Source organism: Dacryopinax primogenitus, assembly GCF_000292625.1.
Source record: "Dacryopinax primogenitus strain DJM-731 SS1 chromosome Unknown DACRYscaffold_6, whole genome shotgun sequence".
NCBI lineage: Eukaryota > Fungi > Basidiomycota > Dacrymycetes > Dacrymycetales > Dacrymycetaceae > Dacryopinax > Dacryopinax primogenitus.
In genome coordinates this window covers 496,170-513,319 of record NW_024467203.1, presented here as the reverse complement: position 1 = coordinate 513,319, position 17,150 = coordinate 496,170, and the positions used below count along the sequence as shown (strand labels likewise).

At 52.9% G+C, this 17,150-nt stretch overlaps 5 protein-coding genes across 5 annotated transcripts; 2 read left to right on the top strand and 3 right to left on the bottom strand.

Moving 5' to 3' along the window:
* Positions 1–543: 543 nt before the first annotated feature.
* DACRYDRAFT_115366 (uncharacterized protein) lies at positions 544–1,553 on the bottom strand (the record flags this gene model as incomplete). The annotated part of the gene is made up of 2 exons (XM_040769990.1): positions 969–1,553; positions 544–919 (listed from the first exon to the last, which is right to left on the bottom strand). The coding sequence occupies exons 1-2, from the start codon at positions 1,502–1,504 to the stop codon at positions 544–546; spliced, it is 912 nt and encodes a 303-aa protein (XP_040630003.1). The 5' UTR covers positions 1,505–1,553.
* Positions 1,554–2,500: 947 nt separating this feature from the next.
* On the top strand, positions 2,501–3,914 carry DACRYDRAFT_94196 (aromatic compound dioxygenase; the record flags this gene model as incomplete). The annotated part of the gene is made up of 5 exons (XM_040777206.1): positions 2,501–2,611; positions 2,702–2,865; positions 2,925–3,533; positions 3,585–3,739; positions 3,776–3,914. Exons 2-5 carry the CDS (start codon positions 2,788–2,790, stop codon positions 3,912–3,914), a joined length of 981 nt encoding a protein of 326 aa, XP_040630002.1. The 5' UTR covers positions 2,501–2,611; positions 2,702–2,787.
* A 600-nt stretch (positions 3,915–4,514) lies between these two features.
* DACRYDRAFT_65283 (Translin) lies at positions 4,515–6,970 on the bottom strand. Its single transcript, XM_040775778.1, has 14 exons — positions 6,868–6,970; positions 6,797–6,811; positions 6,669–6,744; positions 6,518–6,614; positions 6,346–6,461; positions 6,219–6,298; positions 6,076–6,171; positions 5,984–6,024; positions 5,578–5,935; positions 5,341–5,530; positions 5,243–5,287; positions 4,861–5,188; positions 4,742–4,812; positions 4,515–4,679 (listed from the first exon to the last, which is right to left on the bottom strand). Exons 1-9 carry the CDS (start codon positions 6,928–6,930, stop codon positions 5,866–5,868), a joined length of 654 nt encoding a protein of 217 aa, XP_040630001.1. The 5' UTR covers positions 6,931–6,970; the 3' UTR covers positions 4,515–4,679; positions 4,742–4,812; positions 4,861–5,188; positions 5,243–5,287; positions 5,341–5,530; positions 5,578–5,865.
* A 141-nt stretch (positions 6,971–7,111) lies between these two features.
* DACRYDRAFT_115362 (uncharacterized protein) lies at positions 7,112–14,117 on the top strand (the record flags this gene model as incomplete). Its single annotated transcript, XM_040769989.1, has 11 exons — positions 7,112–7,590; positions 7,641–8,272; positions 8,320–8,642; positions 8,692–10,327; positions 10,380–11,331; positions 11,378–11,587; positions 11,638–12,380; positions 12,430–12,544; positions 12,596–13,202; positions 13,256–13,978; positions 14,028–14,117. Exons 1-11 carry the CDS (start codon positions 7,223–7,225, stop codon positions 14,115–14,117), a joined length of 6,399 nt encoding a protein of 2,132 aa, XP_040630000.1. The 5' UTR covers positions 7,112–7,222.
* Positions 14,118–14,599: 482 nt separating this feature from the next.
* On the bottom strand, positions 14,600–16,819 carry DACRYDRAFT_115361 (uncharacterized protein; the record flags this gene model as incomplete). Its single annotated transcript, XM_040769988.1, has 3 exons — positions 15,511–16,819; positions 15,118–15,454; positions 14,600–15,071 (listed from the first exon to the last, which is right to left on the bottom strand). The coding sequence occupies exons 1-3, from the start codon at positions 16,793–16,795 to the stop codon at positions 14,600–14,602; spliced, it is 2,094 nt and encodes a 697-aa protein (XP_040629999.1). The 5' UTR covers positions 16,796–16,819.
* Positions 16,820–17,150: the final 331 nt, after the last annotated feature.

Here is a 17,150-nt window from a genome sequence, read left to right as displayed (position 1 = left end):
GTGTTGCCCTAACAGCAATGAGCTGGTGCCCTGACACCAGTGCAGGTGTGGCTGATGCAAGCTTGGCAGAAACATAATATACCCCATCCACTGGGAGTGCTGCTGCAGGAGGGGGAAAGTAGTGGAGAACACCAGAGAGCTCTTCATCAGTAATGCTGGGTGGACTGTTGGTGTTGGCAGGAAGGAGGAAGACAGCAGAACAGGTCCAGATGTGTGAGCCAGCAGTTGAGGACTGCCAGTTCTGGCAGCCAACAACCCCAGTGAAGATTGCAGCCATTGGGTGGGATTGTGGAAGAGGGGGTGGGGGCAGTTCAGGGGGATGCATGGCAAGGCAGTGTCTCCATTGCCTGTATATGCAGCACATTTCTGCCAAGCATTGATGATATGTGTGTGGTGGAGTGATCAGGCCGGTTGCTAAGCCCATGTGACTGGTGGAGGTGTGTGTCGAGCAAGGGGGTGGGCAGGGGGGATGGGCAGGGGATGAATGTCCATATGGAAATGCATAGCATAACATCATAAGCACATAGGTTTGTCAGGCATATTCTACTGGCTATCCCTCCATGCCCAGTAGTCATTGCATAGCTGGCCATCCATAAAGCCAGTGAACACATATGACACCCCCTCAAAATGGGACACATAGTGCACAAGATAACATGTCTTGACAAAGAGAAGCTGTCCTGGCTGGAGGGGAATGCAAATGTTCAGCTGTGGGATGATGAAGTAGCCCATAGTGTAGGAACCATATGTGAAGAGGACTGTGAATTGGTGCAGGTCATCCTTCACATTGATGTGCACCACATTTCCGCTGCCACATCGGACAGCCAAGGTGGTCCAAGCTACCTGCCAGAGGTAGTGATGACAACCAGCAAGGTCTGGTTTGTCCCAAAGATTGGGGTGTGTCCATGTATGCTCAATAATTCTGTGGCGAGTCAGCTGTATCCAGGTGCAGCAGAGTCAAGAACACATACTCTTGCCGCTCCCTGGCCACGTCTGGGTACCGCGCTCCCAGCAGCTGGAGCACGCGCGGACCTACCTCCTGATTCACCGCAAACATGAGCCGCACCATTGCTCGCCGTGTTGTTTGCTTCTGCTGCCTGCTATCTGCAGTGACAAATGGGACACTGTTGGAGCGATGCCAGACACCAAGGTACAATGCTGGGCAGGTGGACCGGGTGCGAATGGAGCTGGTGTCAAGGTTTGGTTGCGAAGAACTCATCCAGGAGTTGCAGGACACGGGCTGACGGGGTGAAACCATGGTGGATGCGGAACGCTGGGCAGCCACTGAGCCAGGTGCGAGGCAGCGGAATAGAGGGGTTGAGCTCATACACCCAATCACCCTGGGCCGGAGCAAGGGGGAGCTGGTCGGTTCGGTCAAAAAACCCAGGGTAGAGTTCATCCATCTTCTTATGCACAGCATTATTGCTCCCCAAACGCTGCACAAACTCGTTTGGATTTTCCGCAAGCACCTGAACAGTGTTTCCCTCAAGTCCCAGCTCAGCGACATGCTGATGCCACCGGGTGTTCCGTGCCACCTTCACTGCAGTGCTGCGTCCATGTCGTTTCTTCCATGGAACTCGTGCCGATGGGTGTTGGTGTTGGGTTAGGGGCAAACAGGGTGGGTAGGGTTGCGGTTGCGGCTGCACTGTGCGTGGTGGCATGGCATGCACAGGCAGGTGGGCAGAGGGTGGGCAGGTGGGGGAGGGGGGGGGGCACGGGCTGGGCTGGGAGAGCTGGGCAGCCGGGCCTTGCGCTTGGCGCAGCCACGGCTGCCTGTGCCACGGAGCGGCAGGGGGGGGATGGGCAGCAGGCAAGGAGGGGGGGCAGGAGGAGGCAGGAGGGGGGTCCGTGCCCGGCAGGCAGAGAGAGGAGGATGGCTGGCACTGGGGGCGCAGCCACGGGGGAGGGGAGGGGCCATTGCTGGGCCCGGACATCATGCTCCGTGGGGAGCAGTCTTCTCCAATCGCAGGTCGGTCCATCGAGGCTTGATCCAGTCCAGGGAGGGTGTTGACAGTGCCCAGGCTTTGCCCGCGTCGCTCAGGATGAGTACCAACAGACGGCTAGTTCAGGTAGGCCAGATGGTCAGGAGGCACCAAGAGGCAACGAGCACGGGTCTGCAGACGACACGCAAACTTTGCCTGCCGTTTGCCTCCATGGCACGTGGCCCTGGTGGAGGTGGGATGACAACCATCGCCGTCGATTAGTTCTTTCTATAGGCTGGCCTCCACTGCCGTTCTAGTTGGTTAAGCCCGACGTCGCCTGGAGCTGTAAAGTGAAAGAGGAAATATTACCGCCTCGGACTAGATACTCAACGGAAAATAGATATCCATCCTTCAAGTTAAGAATGAGAATTAGGGATGGTCATGCCTAAAGTCATGGTCAGTGGCGTCGATCAAGATGCGGGGCATCGGACATCCGCGCACTCTTATTGGATATGCGGCGATGAATGAATAGTAACCGGGCACACCCTTGATCCGCTTACAACTGCGCGGAGTTTCTCTATCCGCGACTCCGACGAGAGAGGGCGAACGGACTGCATTAATGGATGATCCATTAATACGGTCCTGCTGTAAGGACTGTTGGGAGAGGATGGAGAGCAAACCGAGAGAAGAGAGTACGCGGCAACGTTTATCCCGCCCGGTGCCTTGCTATAACTATCCCCGCATGACCTTCCCGCTCATCCGCCACGGTCGCTCTATTTAAGCCTTGTAATCTCTCATTGCCGACACGCTGGTCATCTCCTCACCCTCGTCGCATTCCTACCCTGTACACCAACCCAGACCGACAGCAATGGCCTCCATCGATGTTATGCGTGATCCAACGAAGACGGGCAAGGCGATTCGTGCCCAGATCCGCGACACGATCCCGGTGCGCTGTGCTGTGTTATTATACCCATGAGCCGTCGCTGACCCTGCACGTGCCGACAGAAAGACCTCGCTCTCGAGACCGATTTCAAAGAGGGCACCAAATACACCATCACGGAGCATGTAATCAAGCTGATGGACGAGCTATGCAAGGATCCACGCACGCTCAAGGTGTTCACCTCTCTCGTCAAACATCTGCACGCCTTCGCTCGCGAGACGGGACTCACGCACGACGAATGGAGACTGGCGATCGAGATGCTGACACGGGCGGGCAAGGAGTCGACGGACTTCAAGAACGAGTTCATCCTCCTCTCTGACACCCTTGGTCTCTCTGTCTTGCTCGACGAGCTTTCCCACCCCCGCCCAGATGGCGCGACCGAGTCGTGCGAGGAGGGCCCATTCTTTACCGTTGATGCACCAGAGCTTCCATCTGGCACGTCTCTCATCAAGGACGGCACACTCGGCGAAGCGATGTTCTTCGAGTGCACTTTGAAGAACCTTAAGGGTGAACCGGTCAAGGGCGCCAAGCTGGAAGTCTGGCAGGCTGACGGCGACGGTCTGTACGACGTGCAATACCCGGACCGCGTAGAGGCCAACAACCGTGCCCGTATCATCGCTACCGATGATGGTATCGCAAACTTCCACGGCGTGATGCCGACCGCCTATCCTATCGTGCGTTTATCTATCAATATCCGGACTGTTAATTGCTCATAGCGGATGCAGCCCTCTGATGGCCCTGTAGGCGATATGCTCGCAGCGACCGGGCGTCATCCCCACCGCGCCTCTCACCTGCACTTCCACATCACGGCCCCTGGCTACGACACACTCACCACCGCGCTGTACCCCGATTTCTCTCCCTTCCTCGGCACTGACCCCGTGTTCGCAACACGCAAGTCTCTCATCTGCCCCATGAGCCTGAGCGCCGACAAGGCCGAATGGGCCAATATGGGCTTTAAGGAGGGCGACGTGACGACTGGCCGCGTGCACATCTGGAAATACGCCTTCGTACTCGCCTCTAATGAGGAGGTCGCTGCGCTTAAGGCCAAGAAGTAGGCGACTTGTTTGACCAGGAATTGCCACAAACGGGAGGAGGAATTGTATCTTTGGGTATTTCGGGCCCGTTGTACTAGGATCTGTATACTTGGAATAGAACAGAAGTCCAAAGTCTCAGTGACAGCAGGTGGCCTGGTGGTTCCCCTTCCGCACACCCCCATTAAGCCCAATTGTGGTTTATTATGGTTACGTAATCATCATTCCTTTCCCTTAGAATGAGGGGACTGCTTCCGTTGACACGTGCAGAGACAGAAGCTTCGAGACATCTCGTCACATCTCTAGGGGCAGGCTGACCGTCGCCTCTCTTTCTTCAACCTCTAACGCATCGGGCAACCGGACCTGGTGCATCCATCTCGCACCTTCAATTTTGCATATGCTCGCTTCTATCAGCTGAAATAATACCACACTATGTCTGCCCGGAGAGGCACAAAACGTCCGCAGTCTGATGGTACGCACCGCCCTCTCTCACTATTTCCCTTCTCGGAACGTTGATCTGGTCTCTTCCTGTCCTATTATTCCATCGAATTATCCAGGAGCAGAATCGTCTCTCTTATGGAGCCGAATTGTTCCCAATTTGTCGGAGCTCACCAAGATACAAATGGACCAGGAGCGGCACTCAGCGTTGCACAACTTCAACAAGTGGGCTGAGAAGATCTTAACGGAGACGTCATTCTTCAAGGCCACACCCGAGCGCGCAGAACAGGCAAACTTGAAGCTGCATATTGCTATCAGTCAGATCAGAGCTTCCGCAGAGGCAGAGGAAACGTAGGTGCTCGCCTGTCACGTGATTGACGAGATCTGACGGCAACATCGCCTCATGTTTCCAGTTTGATCAACCAGGTTCTTGAAGATTTGTCTGTATTCAAAGCACTAAGAACCGCACCACAGGAGGCTCACGGTAAGGGAACGAAGCGATCCCATGACATCATCTATAACCCAGATCTAGAAAATCGTCGCAAACGCCAGCGACTATCGCCTCCTGTCTCCGGTCGCGGAACTCCTCCCGTCACCAACGCAACGGCTCGTGCCGCCACAAGTGGATCACAAGGGAAAGTCAAGACACGAAAAGACACCATTGCAATGCAGTTTCCGCTACCAGAAGGGCGCCGTGTTGCATACCGACAATCGAGGAAAGATGAGGGTGGTCAGAAAGCACTCAGAGAAGAAGCTATACGGCGTCGAGCGACAGAAACGCCAGAGCCCGAACCAGAAGACGAAGAGGGCGAATGGATTATCGCTGTTGTCACTAAACGTGGCAGGAAGAATCCGTCGGTGTATGTTACACTCTCATATTATCCTGCTAGATCCATTGCTGAGCCGGTCTCCAGCTATACCGTGCAGGATGCGGAGCCAGAAGATCCAAAACACCCAGGGTACGGAACAAATAACACATCGTTGTCATTCAGATCATCTTACATTCAATCAGGACATGGACCACAACAGCTCGATCGCTCATCCCACTGCCAGACCCGAATGCAGGGCCCAACACTCCAGGTCATTTCAGTTCATATGGACCTTTCCTCGCAGGAACTACGATACTGGGACATTTTCCGGACACATCTGCGTTCTACCGCGCTATCGTACACCAGCCACCGAAACCTCCGATTACCGAAAAGGTAGGCGACAGATGTATGTCAAGCTTAACGGCTAACGTATCGTGCAGTCTGTCTATAAACTCAAGTTTGACGGCGACAACGACATGATTCGAGACGTCAGTGTACTTATGGTCATTCCTTACCCTGGGTCATGATAACCGGAGATCTGGAAGGAAAGCATGTAGTATCAAGGCCTGGTCCTCCTTAGACTCGGCTTGTACAACGAGATCGGATTGCAATGTACTTGGATTCTCATCGGGCCGCAGGTCAATGTACACATAACTTATACTGTATATACATATTTGTGGCATGGGCACATTTCAGGCTTAGTTCATTGGTTCATCGTCACTAGTGGTTTACATGTTTAACTTCCGCAAAGACACGTCATACACTACTTCTTCGATACGCTTCACATCGTACTTGAGTCTTGGGAGTGCGTCAGCAAGTATATCAGAGCAAGGGACAGCATCTTACGAGTCGAACCGCCTCCTCATACCATCGTTCTTTAAGTTCAACTGCGGGATATGAGAATACTAGCATGGATTAATGAGAGTAGAGTAGTATACCAGTGAGAATCCCGCGAATAAGTCCTTGACAAATATCGATATGCGGAAAGGTGCGTCGAAGTCACCCAGGGTCACCGCGTTCACTGTTAGTCGAGACTGCGGGTCTTTCAGTACAGGCCATACATGTGCGATAATGAACCTACAAGCTCATTCACAAGTGAGATAATACCCTGCAGGTAGTCCTCGGTAGCGATCGTAAATCGGTCGCTCCATTCCTCTTGCACTGGTACAAAACTTAAGTCAAAACCGGGTTAATGGATTACGGCTTACCTCCGATCGCTTCGTTCGCCTCTGATAGTGTAATAAGAGTACCTTTCTCCAAGAATCTGCATAGCGCTAGGACGAAGACAATGCCTTGTATTGATTGCGCCCACGTGTTCTTCCACCTGCAGGTTGCAGCTGTAAGCAGGAGTGCAGACCTGTGCAAACTGAACATGCTAACCTCCAAAAGCTATTTGGAGGCACGATCTCAGCCATCGCCTTCGCATTCTGTTTACAGCTTTCAATCAGTGGTTTGACAGTTTCGATGAGTTTGGGAACTTCGAAGACGTCAGCATCACTAGGAGTGTTTTGACCACATAGAAGTCGCGCACGTTGAGAAGTGGGCGTAGCATGGATCTTATTCATGATTCCTTGCATTGAACGAGATTTTTGATCGAGCTTTGATGACTATTATCATCGATCTATGACATGCATATTGACGCCGGTGAGCAGTACTCACCTCGTCCTTCAGCTTCTACGGATTCGAGTCATTAGACGCCCCGAGTCATCTTCCGACTGTCCATAATTTACCTCGCGGAGCGTTGCTTCCTGCTCAAGCTGGACAGTTATCTCTCCAAATTCTCTCTCATCCATTGTCTTGTGATGTCCCTTGGTTCAGATTGAAGAGAATGTTAAATGTCCCGGTAAGAGGTGGTAATTCCAGCGATCGAGCGACTCAAACATCACCAGCACGCGTCTGGCGGATGCTTTTAAATCCCAAGGCCCTGGGCCTGAGGTACGCGATTGAGTGTATTATAACTCATCCTTGTCCGACCACATAGTCATACCCACTCTAAATCTCGTCCAAACAACTCAGGGCGCAGATACCATCAGGGAGGGTGTGATACATCATAAGTCCTAAATAAGCTGGAGCTGGTGAAGGGTCATGGCGGGGGCGGAAACCAGTCACCGGACGCGAGAGGAGCGAGAGATTGACGAGATGCTCACCGACTTTCGGGACAATCCCACGATGGCGAAAGATGTCATTGAGCGAGTTGTGGAGCCAGCGATGGAACGCATCCTCAAGTTCATCATTCAAGCTCAAGAGCAGGAAGCACAAGCTGGCAAGCAAAGGCATCTGTTCTGCGATCGCGTTGATCCAACGGTCCGCGAAAGCGCTACTTTCCTGCTGCGCTTGCACGCCTATGAAGCATCAAATACCAATGGATGGCTTAATTGTGTGTGGAGGTGTATCCAAGCTTGCTATGATTGCTCGAGAGGTCATGAGGAGGCAAAGCGCAGGCTACCTTCAACGTGCGTAATTCCCTTTGTTGTCCATCTTCACAGTGGCTAACACGAAACAGGTATCTATCCGCCTACCCTGTTAGGAAGATAAATGGTTTTATGGAGAGTATCGATAATTGGGAGCGTGAACGGATTCTAGTCGAATATGCGAAGGCAAACTTCTTACCCACCATGCCTGCGGACGATCGCACCATCCAATCTGTGCCGCCACATTTGTTATACCATCTCTTGGTGAACATCAACTTGCTTCAAACTCCAAGATCACCAGAAGGTATCCCGCTTGAGGCATCGTCAATTGCAGCATTGATCCAGAAGTTTCCTCCACGAAACAAAATCGAGGATTTCCCAGCAAATCCCCCACCTGGTGTGCTGCTTTTCCTTTTTCACGAGGACGAGAAGCTACGAACCTGGGCCCAGAAACAGACGTTCAATGCTGTTATATCCGCCAAGGATGTTGAACTATGTTTGGGGCCGGCACTGTCGGTCATTATAGGTTCTGTAGAGGGCAAGATTGATGTTGCATGGTCCACGCCTTCGTCACCGTTCTTCCTCACATCACAAACGCAATTATGGACCTCGTTGTATTCCCTGCTCCAGACCTTTTCCCCGGAGGCGCTTTTATCCCTGATTAAGAGGGGGGACTACGAGTGGACATATTTCCTAACGAGGCATCTACACGATCCTGAAAGCCGTGAGTGAAAAGCATCTCCAGGTTTCAATCTTCTCAGTCTTCGACAGACTTTCCGATGGTTCTACAATGTTTTGTACACATACTGCACGAAGTCACGTCATCCTTTTGGACTTCTGATTCCGTCGAATTTTCTGAAGTTGTATACGACTCAATCAAGGATAATCCGGCCTTTGGGAGGCTTCTTGAAGCAGAGGCCCACATTGAAGAGCCTTGGTTCCTCACTTGCTTTCAAGTACTTCTTCTAAGTGTATGGGATAAGCCTGTGTTCGACCCCATACTCGCGAAGGTCATCAATTTCATGAGCGAAGAACTACAACACCCTCGATTCGAACCGCCTTGTCGCGCTCTAGTTATGCAAGTTGTGCTTTCCGTAAGTCCGTGCATCTGGAATCGTGCGCCATCACTCACCGGATGCGAAGACAATGGCTTTTGTTCATAATGAAGCAGCACAGAAGGGCGACACCCAACGAAAGGAGGCCATTACCCAAATCTTCGCCATCCAAGCCACTAACATCGCTGGCGTTGCCTTCACACGACAGTTCAGTGACTCCGCCTGGGAAAGAGCAAGAAATCAAGCCGTCTCGCTGCTAAGAGATGTCTTCGAATTTGATGTGATCGTCCTGGATCAAGCTGTAGTCGAGATGTGCTCAATCCGTACACGGGTTCTCAAATCCGACAAGGGGAAGGATACTCCGGAAGTGAATGTGCAGGCGATCGTGGATGATTTGAACAAGGTCCGACACACTGTTCTGCATCCTGCTCTATGGGAAGCGGTGCGAAAAGCCATACCCCTGAACGATACCAAAAACTTTGCTTTCCTGGTTCATTTCGTGGCACCATCCCTTCATCTTGCGCTGGATCCGCAGCATGCATTTCACGACAACCAACTTATAAACGATGCCGTTGTCCGCAAGACCTTTCGGAATGCCGTCGAGCGTGTGAACGCTGGTATTTCTGCAATTCGAATTGGTTTCGGTCCAATCCTGGCAGCATTTGCCGAAGCAACAACTCAGGAATCGATCTTGACTCTGTTGGAGTCACCGGACTTCGTGAAGGACATTCTACGGTTGATCTTGTGCCCGCTTGAGGATGTGTCGTTGGCTGCTCAAGATATCATTACTCAAGCATCTTTCGCGCCTGAGCGTATGGAAGTATTTCGCTTCCTACTCACCAATTCACCTGAATCCGCCATTGATGGTATTGTCGATTATCTCCAAACGTTCAATGGCTGTGCTGCGATCTTTCCTGAAGTTTGTGGCATGGCTCGCTGGATGGTGCGGTGTCTGGCGGATGTGGTCGATGCCCTCTGTGATCCAATCTCTGGTGTCCTCCGGCAGGACAATATTGTCAACAACCCCCAGATGCCGAAACGCATATATCATCTCTGGCGTGGAATGTGTCGCGCAAGTTCACTCATCTTCAAGCACACCTCCGCTTGGGCCCCTTTTTATGCCACTTCTATCATGACCGACTGGATGCGTGATGCGCTCATATTCGTGCGGGACCTTGTCAGGAATCTACAGGTCTTCGAATCCGCCATCCGTGGCACTTCGCGAGAGGATGTTGAGGAGATTTCGCCTGCCAAGATCAAATTATCCAGCGTTGGGCGCAAATGCGTTGGACATCTCAGCGATGTGCTATTAAATCTTGTTAGCTGGCTGAGATTGACCGACGCGGAGACACTGCATCAGTCTACGGAGTTGATATGCGAACTGCTCAAGATGTATCGTCGTACGCATCTTAGCCCACCGCAGGAGGCCATCGATACTATCGAAAAGAAATACGCTTTGGGTGGCAAGAGTACAGGCAGACTGACCAGAGAACAATCTTCGAGTCTCACAGATGCAATCACTCCATTTGTGATCGTCGAGGTGGAGGATGAAGAGGACGAAGTCACCTTCATTAGCCACATCCCGAGCCAAGCTGCCGAGCCTGCACCACCCGTACCGGGCCCTAGCTCGAAAGAGATTTCTTCAGCGAGAAAACAAATGGATATATTCAGCCAAATCCAACCGCCAAAGGTGCACGGCTTCAAGAAAGCTGGGGAACAGACTGGTAAGCAACCCTTTCGCGGAATGGCCCTTGACGTTATGTTGATGTTTTGCAGACGTGTCTCGGGCGCCCCTGGTGTCGGCGGCCACCATTCGGGAACGTTCTTTCCCCAAGAAGCCGATTATCAGCCGTGGTCCGCCGCCTAAACCAACGACGTTAATGGGGCAAATGCGTCAGGACTTCAGGAGGAATCGCCAAGGCATTTCAGTCGTGGTACCATTAAGAAAGCATGAACCGAAGAATGAAGGTGGCCATCCCTTGAAGATTACTGGAGAGTCGGAAACCAGTGCTGAAGAGGGCTCCTCCGACAGCGACGCGGGTCAACATTACCTGTCCAGGCTCCAAAAATCACCAGTGAAGCCCTTGCGCCCGATTGCCGCCAAGCCACCTCCAAAACCGGAGCGCCGTCAGGTCCAACTCCTTGAGGCCCCCAATACATCGTATAATCCGGTACTGGAACGATTGAGGCAACGAGAAGCGCAAGCGCGTCGACAGAAGAGATTGAAGCCAGAACTAGGGTCGTTCACCCGTCAGGTATTACTATGGGACTACGAGGATCAAAGTGAAGTTCCGCCGTACCCCCTCGGAATGCGCCCAAAGCTCTCCCAAATCCCATGGCTTTTCGACTCGTACGATGATTATCGTCGTACCTTCGAGCCCTTCCTCATGTATGAATGTTGGTCCGGTATTGTGAAGTCAAAGGAAGACCCTGTGCAAAATATCGTGCTGTGCGATATTGGTTCAAGATCTAACACTGATGACTGGCTCGATCTGGACGTGGGCATCAATACAGACAATGTATCCAACACATGGTTCCTCATGGATACCGACGTTGTTCTTTTGAAGCAACATCTCGGCCACAAGAGTCTTATGGCGAAGGTGGAAAGTTTCAGACGGACTGCTCGCGGCGTAGAAGCACGTTTAAGATGTTGTTTAGGCAACGATCCTCGTGGCCTCAATGCTGCCCTACAAATTCGAACCCAATGGAAAGCTCACAAAGTATTCAGGTCCGTTCTTTGCTCTGTACCACTTGCCACAATTTGACTTCAGCAGTTTTACTACGATTTACCGCGAGTATGCAGCGCTTCAAGGACTGTCATTATATGACATGTGTGATGATATCCTGAAGCCGAAGCCCGCACGGTTGCCCAAGTTCTCTGACATCGAAGTTGGAAATGCAATGAAGGCATTTGAGGTGAACGAGCCTCAGGCTAATGCTATTCTTGGGTCGATGCAGGGCGACGGGTTTACCCTCATACAAGGGTGAGAACCAGATTTCTCTCGTTTTGGTGCGCGGACTGAGATGTTGATAGACCTCCTGGAACCGGAAAGACGAAAACAATCTGCGGGCTGGTCGGCTGCTGGCTGTCAAAACGAGGGAGTGCGACTCATCCTGCGCGGCCCAGCGAAAAGCCCGCCAAGAGCAAGATATTGATATGCGCACCCAGTAATGCAGCCATCGATGAAGTAGCACGAAGGATCAAAGATGGTGTACGAACTTCCAACGGCCAACGAACCTCCGCGAACGTGGTTCGTGTCGGCGCTGACGCTGTCATCAATGTCAGCGTAAAGGACATCTCTCTTGATGAACTCATTGAAAGGAAGATCAATGCTGATGTCAATCTCAAAACAGACAGAACGGAAGCCCAATCAGACATAATCAATTTGCGACGAGACATAGAAGCTGTTCAGGTAGAGGGGCGAGCCAAGCAGAAAGAGCTTTCTGAAACCAGGGACAATGGTGCACGTGCAGCGGCCCTCGAGATTGAGATCAAAGCACTGAATCAGAAGCGGATGGGACTCACATCTAAACTTAATCAGATGCGGGACAAGCAGAAGGATGCCGGCCGCACGATGGATGCAGCTCGACGCAGATTCCGGCAAGATGTCTTAGATGAAGCTGACGTGATTTGCTGCACATTGTCTGGTTCTGGTCATGAGCTCCTCAGCTCGTATGACTTCGAGACCGTCGTCATCGATGAAGCAGCGCAGTCCGTCGAGATGTCGTCTCTCATTCCGCTCAAATATCAGTGCAAAAGATGTATCCTTGTTGGAGGTAGGGAAATACGTGAACGTGTATCCAGTTTACTAACATTCTGGAACAGATCCAGAACAGCTGCCTCCCACTGTGCTGTCACAAATCGCAGAGCAGCAGGGATACTCTCGAAGCCTGTTCGTGCGCATAATGCACCGACGTCCTGAAGCTGTTCACCTCCTGAGGTAATTCGGCACTGACATCTATCATGAGTACGAATCTAAAAGCCTCTGCAGCATCCAATACCGAATGCATCCGGAAATCAGTGCTCTCGACAGCGCCATGTTTTATGATAATCGGCTCAAAGACGGACCGGGCATGGCTGAAAAGACGGCCCAACCCTGGCATGCGGATCCCTTGTTCAGCCCATATCGCTTCTTTGATGTTGATGGACAAGAAACCAAGGCAAGAGCCGGTCATTCACTGGTAAATGACGCAGAAGCGAGTATGATCTTGGGTCTTTTTGGACGCATTCGAGCTGAGTTTCCTGCGGTCAATTTCGACTACCGTATCGGCATCGTGACGATGTATCGCGAGCAGATGTTCAAGCTACGACGCATGTTTCGGGATTATTATGGGGAGCACATTCTCACAGCAGTGGATTTCAACACTGTTGATGGTTTCCAGGGTCAAGAGAAGGATATCATTATTCTGTCCTGTGTGCGGGCGGGGCCGAATCAATCTTCCGTTGGCTTCTTGGCGGATAGACGTCGCACGAATGTTGCGATCACTCGAGCGAGGTCAAATTTGTTCATTTTTGGCAATGCTGCTACGCTCGAGCGAAGTGATGCGATTTGGAAGTCAATAGTGCAGAATGCTCAAGAACGCAACGTCCTTATGAAGGTGAGTCGTCGGAGTTATCAAGTAAGCAGTTCAGCATCTGACTTCCCTTGCAGGTGGATCAGACTACATTCCGTCAACGCCGATCTACTCCTGCCATTGCATCTACGAAGCCATCCGCTAGCCCCCGCAAACCGAGAGCGGAAGCACCAAAACCACCTCTACCCGAGCTTATGACGCCAAAAGAAATCGCGAAGGCAAAGCAAAATGCGGGCGGCAAAGCGTCGAACCCAGGACCGAGCACACCCCGCGATAATCTTGGGGAAGAGGGGGAGATTGCAGACCAATCGAACCCTCCTTTGAAGAGAAAAGCGAGTGACGATGGTCCTCGACGACCTCCACCAGCGCTTCGTCGAGTTCAAGAAGGTCAGAAGTCGGAGACCATGCGGAACTCAGCGGAGAACCCATCCCGAAATGGAAGTCCTGCAGGACCTTCAGGGCCCGGAAAGCGCAAACAAACAGACGAGGGATCGCGTAGGCCACCCCCAAACTTGAGAAGTCCATATTCGAAACATAACAACGGCAAGAACTCCCCACACTCTGGTGGATATGGTCGCCGAAAAGGTTTCCCGGGTCCGTCATCCAATGCAATCAGACGTGTCTCCAGTTCGGTCGCAGAACCCCCCTTGCCCACTCTGGGAAATCCCATCGCGGTGCCATCAAATGAGCCACCACCGCAGCGGCGACCATTTAATAATGGGGGATCGTCTAGACCACTGCAAAGGCTAGCTATGCGCGGCGATGGTACTACCTCCGAAACGATGTTCATGCCCAAGAAGGTATGAACGACGTGTCTTGTCCGGGACATTTGCTCATGGAGATGTTTAGCGTACTAACAATCCGAACGCTCCTCTGCCCAGTGGTCCATCCAACGCAAAACAGCGTCTGATACAGCAAGCACAACAACAGCATCGATAGACTCAATCCAAGATACCATCTGCCACTGATACCCTCACGCAATTCTCTTCGTCATTCTAGGCTTTATTGCCTTGCTCTCTGCATGTAACATAGGCATGTGTATTATTAGTGACACTCGGATAACAAGATACGTGAATGAATGCATATAGCTGCCGAAAACTGTTTTAGGTCTTGAGCGCTCAATTGCTGGCCGGCTGAGCTGTAACTGACATACAGCGTGGACGACCGCGTGAATTCTAGCCCCCCGAAGTTCAGAAGGCAACATCATTGTATTGACAACACGCTCTGTCCTGGTACCAACAAGTTCGAGCAATGGCATTTACACTACCTAATACACATGATAAAATCAGCAGTGACGACAAAGTGCCATGTAAGTACAACCGCCAACGCTGGTCCATAGCCCTTTGAGTATTGTCTAGTACACAATCGGTTTCACTTTACACGTAGAGGTTCTAAGCAGAACCGCCAAGGAAATATTATATCTAATCGTCATTAGCCTGGTCCAGAACGCTGTTGAGCAATTCAGTCGCCTTCTTCCGTAAGGCCGGGTCGATATTCTGACTATCTTGCGTCACAAGCTGGAGCGCAACATTGATCGCACGATCCATCTTGTCGCTTTTCTTCCGTTCGGCTGGGTCGGTAGGCATGTCGTCAAGTGTGCGGGAAGAAGACGATTGGGGGCTGTTGAGCTGTACAGTGGGAGCGTTGGGAGCTAAGAGGTTACCAGCAGATCTACGAGAGGTCAAGTTCATCCCAGGTCGGGGGGAGACTTGTGCTTGGAGCGGAGGAGCGCGCCGGAAGGGGGAAGAGATCGTAGGTGCGTCCATCATTTCGGACGCTTCGTCATCATCGTCTTCGTCGTCCGAGGCCTGTTCCTCAGCCAGTGCAGGCCCGTTCTGGCTCGCGGGGGTCAGCGTCCCTGCAGGGGGGAACTCGTTCCTATCTGGAGGGATACTGTACCGAGTCAGTCCCTGGCCCTTTACGAAAAAAAGTGACGTACAATTGGTTGAACTCTTTCAGCCAACCGCGGTTATACCATATCATAGCAGTAAACGACGTGAGCTGGCCCAGGTTCACCCCTTCCTCCCGAGCACGATCCATCTGCCTCCCCACGCGAAACTTGTTATCAACATACGGTTCCAATCCCGCCGCGCGCGCCCAGGCGTCATACTCGTTCAGCCGGCGCTGGGTCTCGAGCAGCCGTTTCCAGCGATTGGCGATCCCGTGCCTTGGCCTAGGGGCACCGATGGACGCGGGGGTGTGGATGAAGAACCGCGAGGGGCGTTGGTCGGCTTCGAGGATATGTTGTGGGCTGGAGAAGACCCATCTGAAGAGGTCTGGGATATGATTCGGCTGTTAGGAGAGGATTGATGCTCAGAGAGGAACGACAGACCTTCTGTTTCCTCAGGGCGCCATACGCTTCCCTCTCCGCGCTTGCCCTTGAGAGGCGGGGCAGATCCGGTGCTCACCACGTTCGCCCCCGAGGGGACTGTAGCTCCAGCCCCAGAAGCCTCATCGTCACTCATCCTCTCGTCCCCATCTCCGAGAGACGAGACCTGACTCGAGGGGAGCGTACTACCGGGCTTTACACGGGGTGAGGGATCTACACTCTGGACTTTTGGGCCGGGGCTGGAGAGGGGCAGGAGAGGGGTGGAGGGGCTCATCGTTGGGGGTGCGGAGGTGGAGAGGAATTGCCCGGGTTGTTGGGGCTGGAGGGGTGCTTGGGACTGTGACTGAGATTGGGATTGGGATTGGGATTGAGACTGGGATTGAAAAAGCCGATAGAGCGCGTCGTGTCCTCCTCCGGCCCAGCCCGTGGCAGGAGGGAAGGTGAACTGACCCGGAGGCACAGTAGGCGAGTTACGCGCGGGAAGAGGGAGCGAAGGTGGAGGCATGAGGAGTGCGTCTCCCCCTGCAGAAGTCGTAAGCTGGGGCTGGAGTGTTTGTGCAGGAGAAAGGTTCTGCGCTTGATTCTGATTTTGCTGCTTCTGATGCTGTTGGTTCTGGTTCTGAGGTTGGAGCTGGGGGAAGCTGATCCCCTGCGCTTGGAATGGCGGCCCAAAGGAGGAAGGGACGTTCTTAAGTCCGAGCGAGCCGAACGCAACGGGGCTCCCATGCCCGGAGGGGATCTGTGCTTGCTGCCCCTGGGGCTGAGGCTGGCCTTGCGGTGCAGGGGGGAGAGATATAGGCAAGGGGAGGGGGAACGCTTGCTGCAGAGCGGGGCCTGCAGAACCGAACCAAGGCTGCCAGAGGGGAACGTCCGTCATCCCCATGCCCATGCCTGTGCCCGTGCCTGTGCCCATCCCCAGGCCTATAGGCAGTGCCTGGGCGCTGAGCGAGTTTCGCGTGAATTGTTGTTGTAGCTGGGCGAGTGTGACGGGAGAAGCGGTCGAAGTGCGTAACGCCTGCCCTAGCTCTCCAAGTGCTTGCTGTCCCACACCTCCCATGCCTCCCATAGGCATGCCCATCCCGATCCCTGTCATCCCAGGGCCGTTCCCCTGCGCCCGAGCGTTACCCGTCGATCCTAACCCAGAACCAGCACCAGCAGGATCAGGAACAGTCGTCGACCCAGAACTGCTCGAACTGTTCGAACTGTTTCCTCTTCTCCGAGCTGGAGAGGCTGGGGGACGCTCGGGATCGTCTAGCGGTCGTTTGGAGCCTCGAGGGGTTGAGGACATGAGCGAACTCAGGATGAAATGCGTTAAGTGGATCCAAGGGTTTTATTCGTGTGGTGAGGTTGTTCGTGTGATCGTGTGATCGTGGAATGGGTGGTCGTTTGTCGTTGATCGTTGATCGTCGTTAGTCGTGAGTCGTTCCTCGTCGTACGTTGACAAGTATCGCTCAAGCTCTCAGTCCAAGCAGCAAAGCCAACCCGCAAGAGCAGTACAAGCACAAGCACAAGTAGTGTAATCCATAGTACCAGGCTATCCCCTGCGGTAAGGTTAAGGAGCAATCTACCAGGCGTACAGGCGTACAGGCGTACTCAACGTGTTGTAGGATATCCAGCGGTCAGTGACAGAAGGGGCGCTAAGT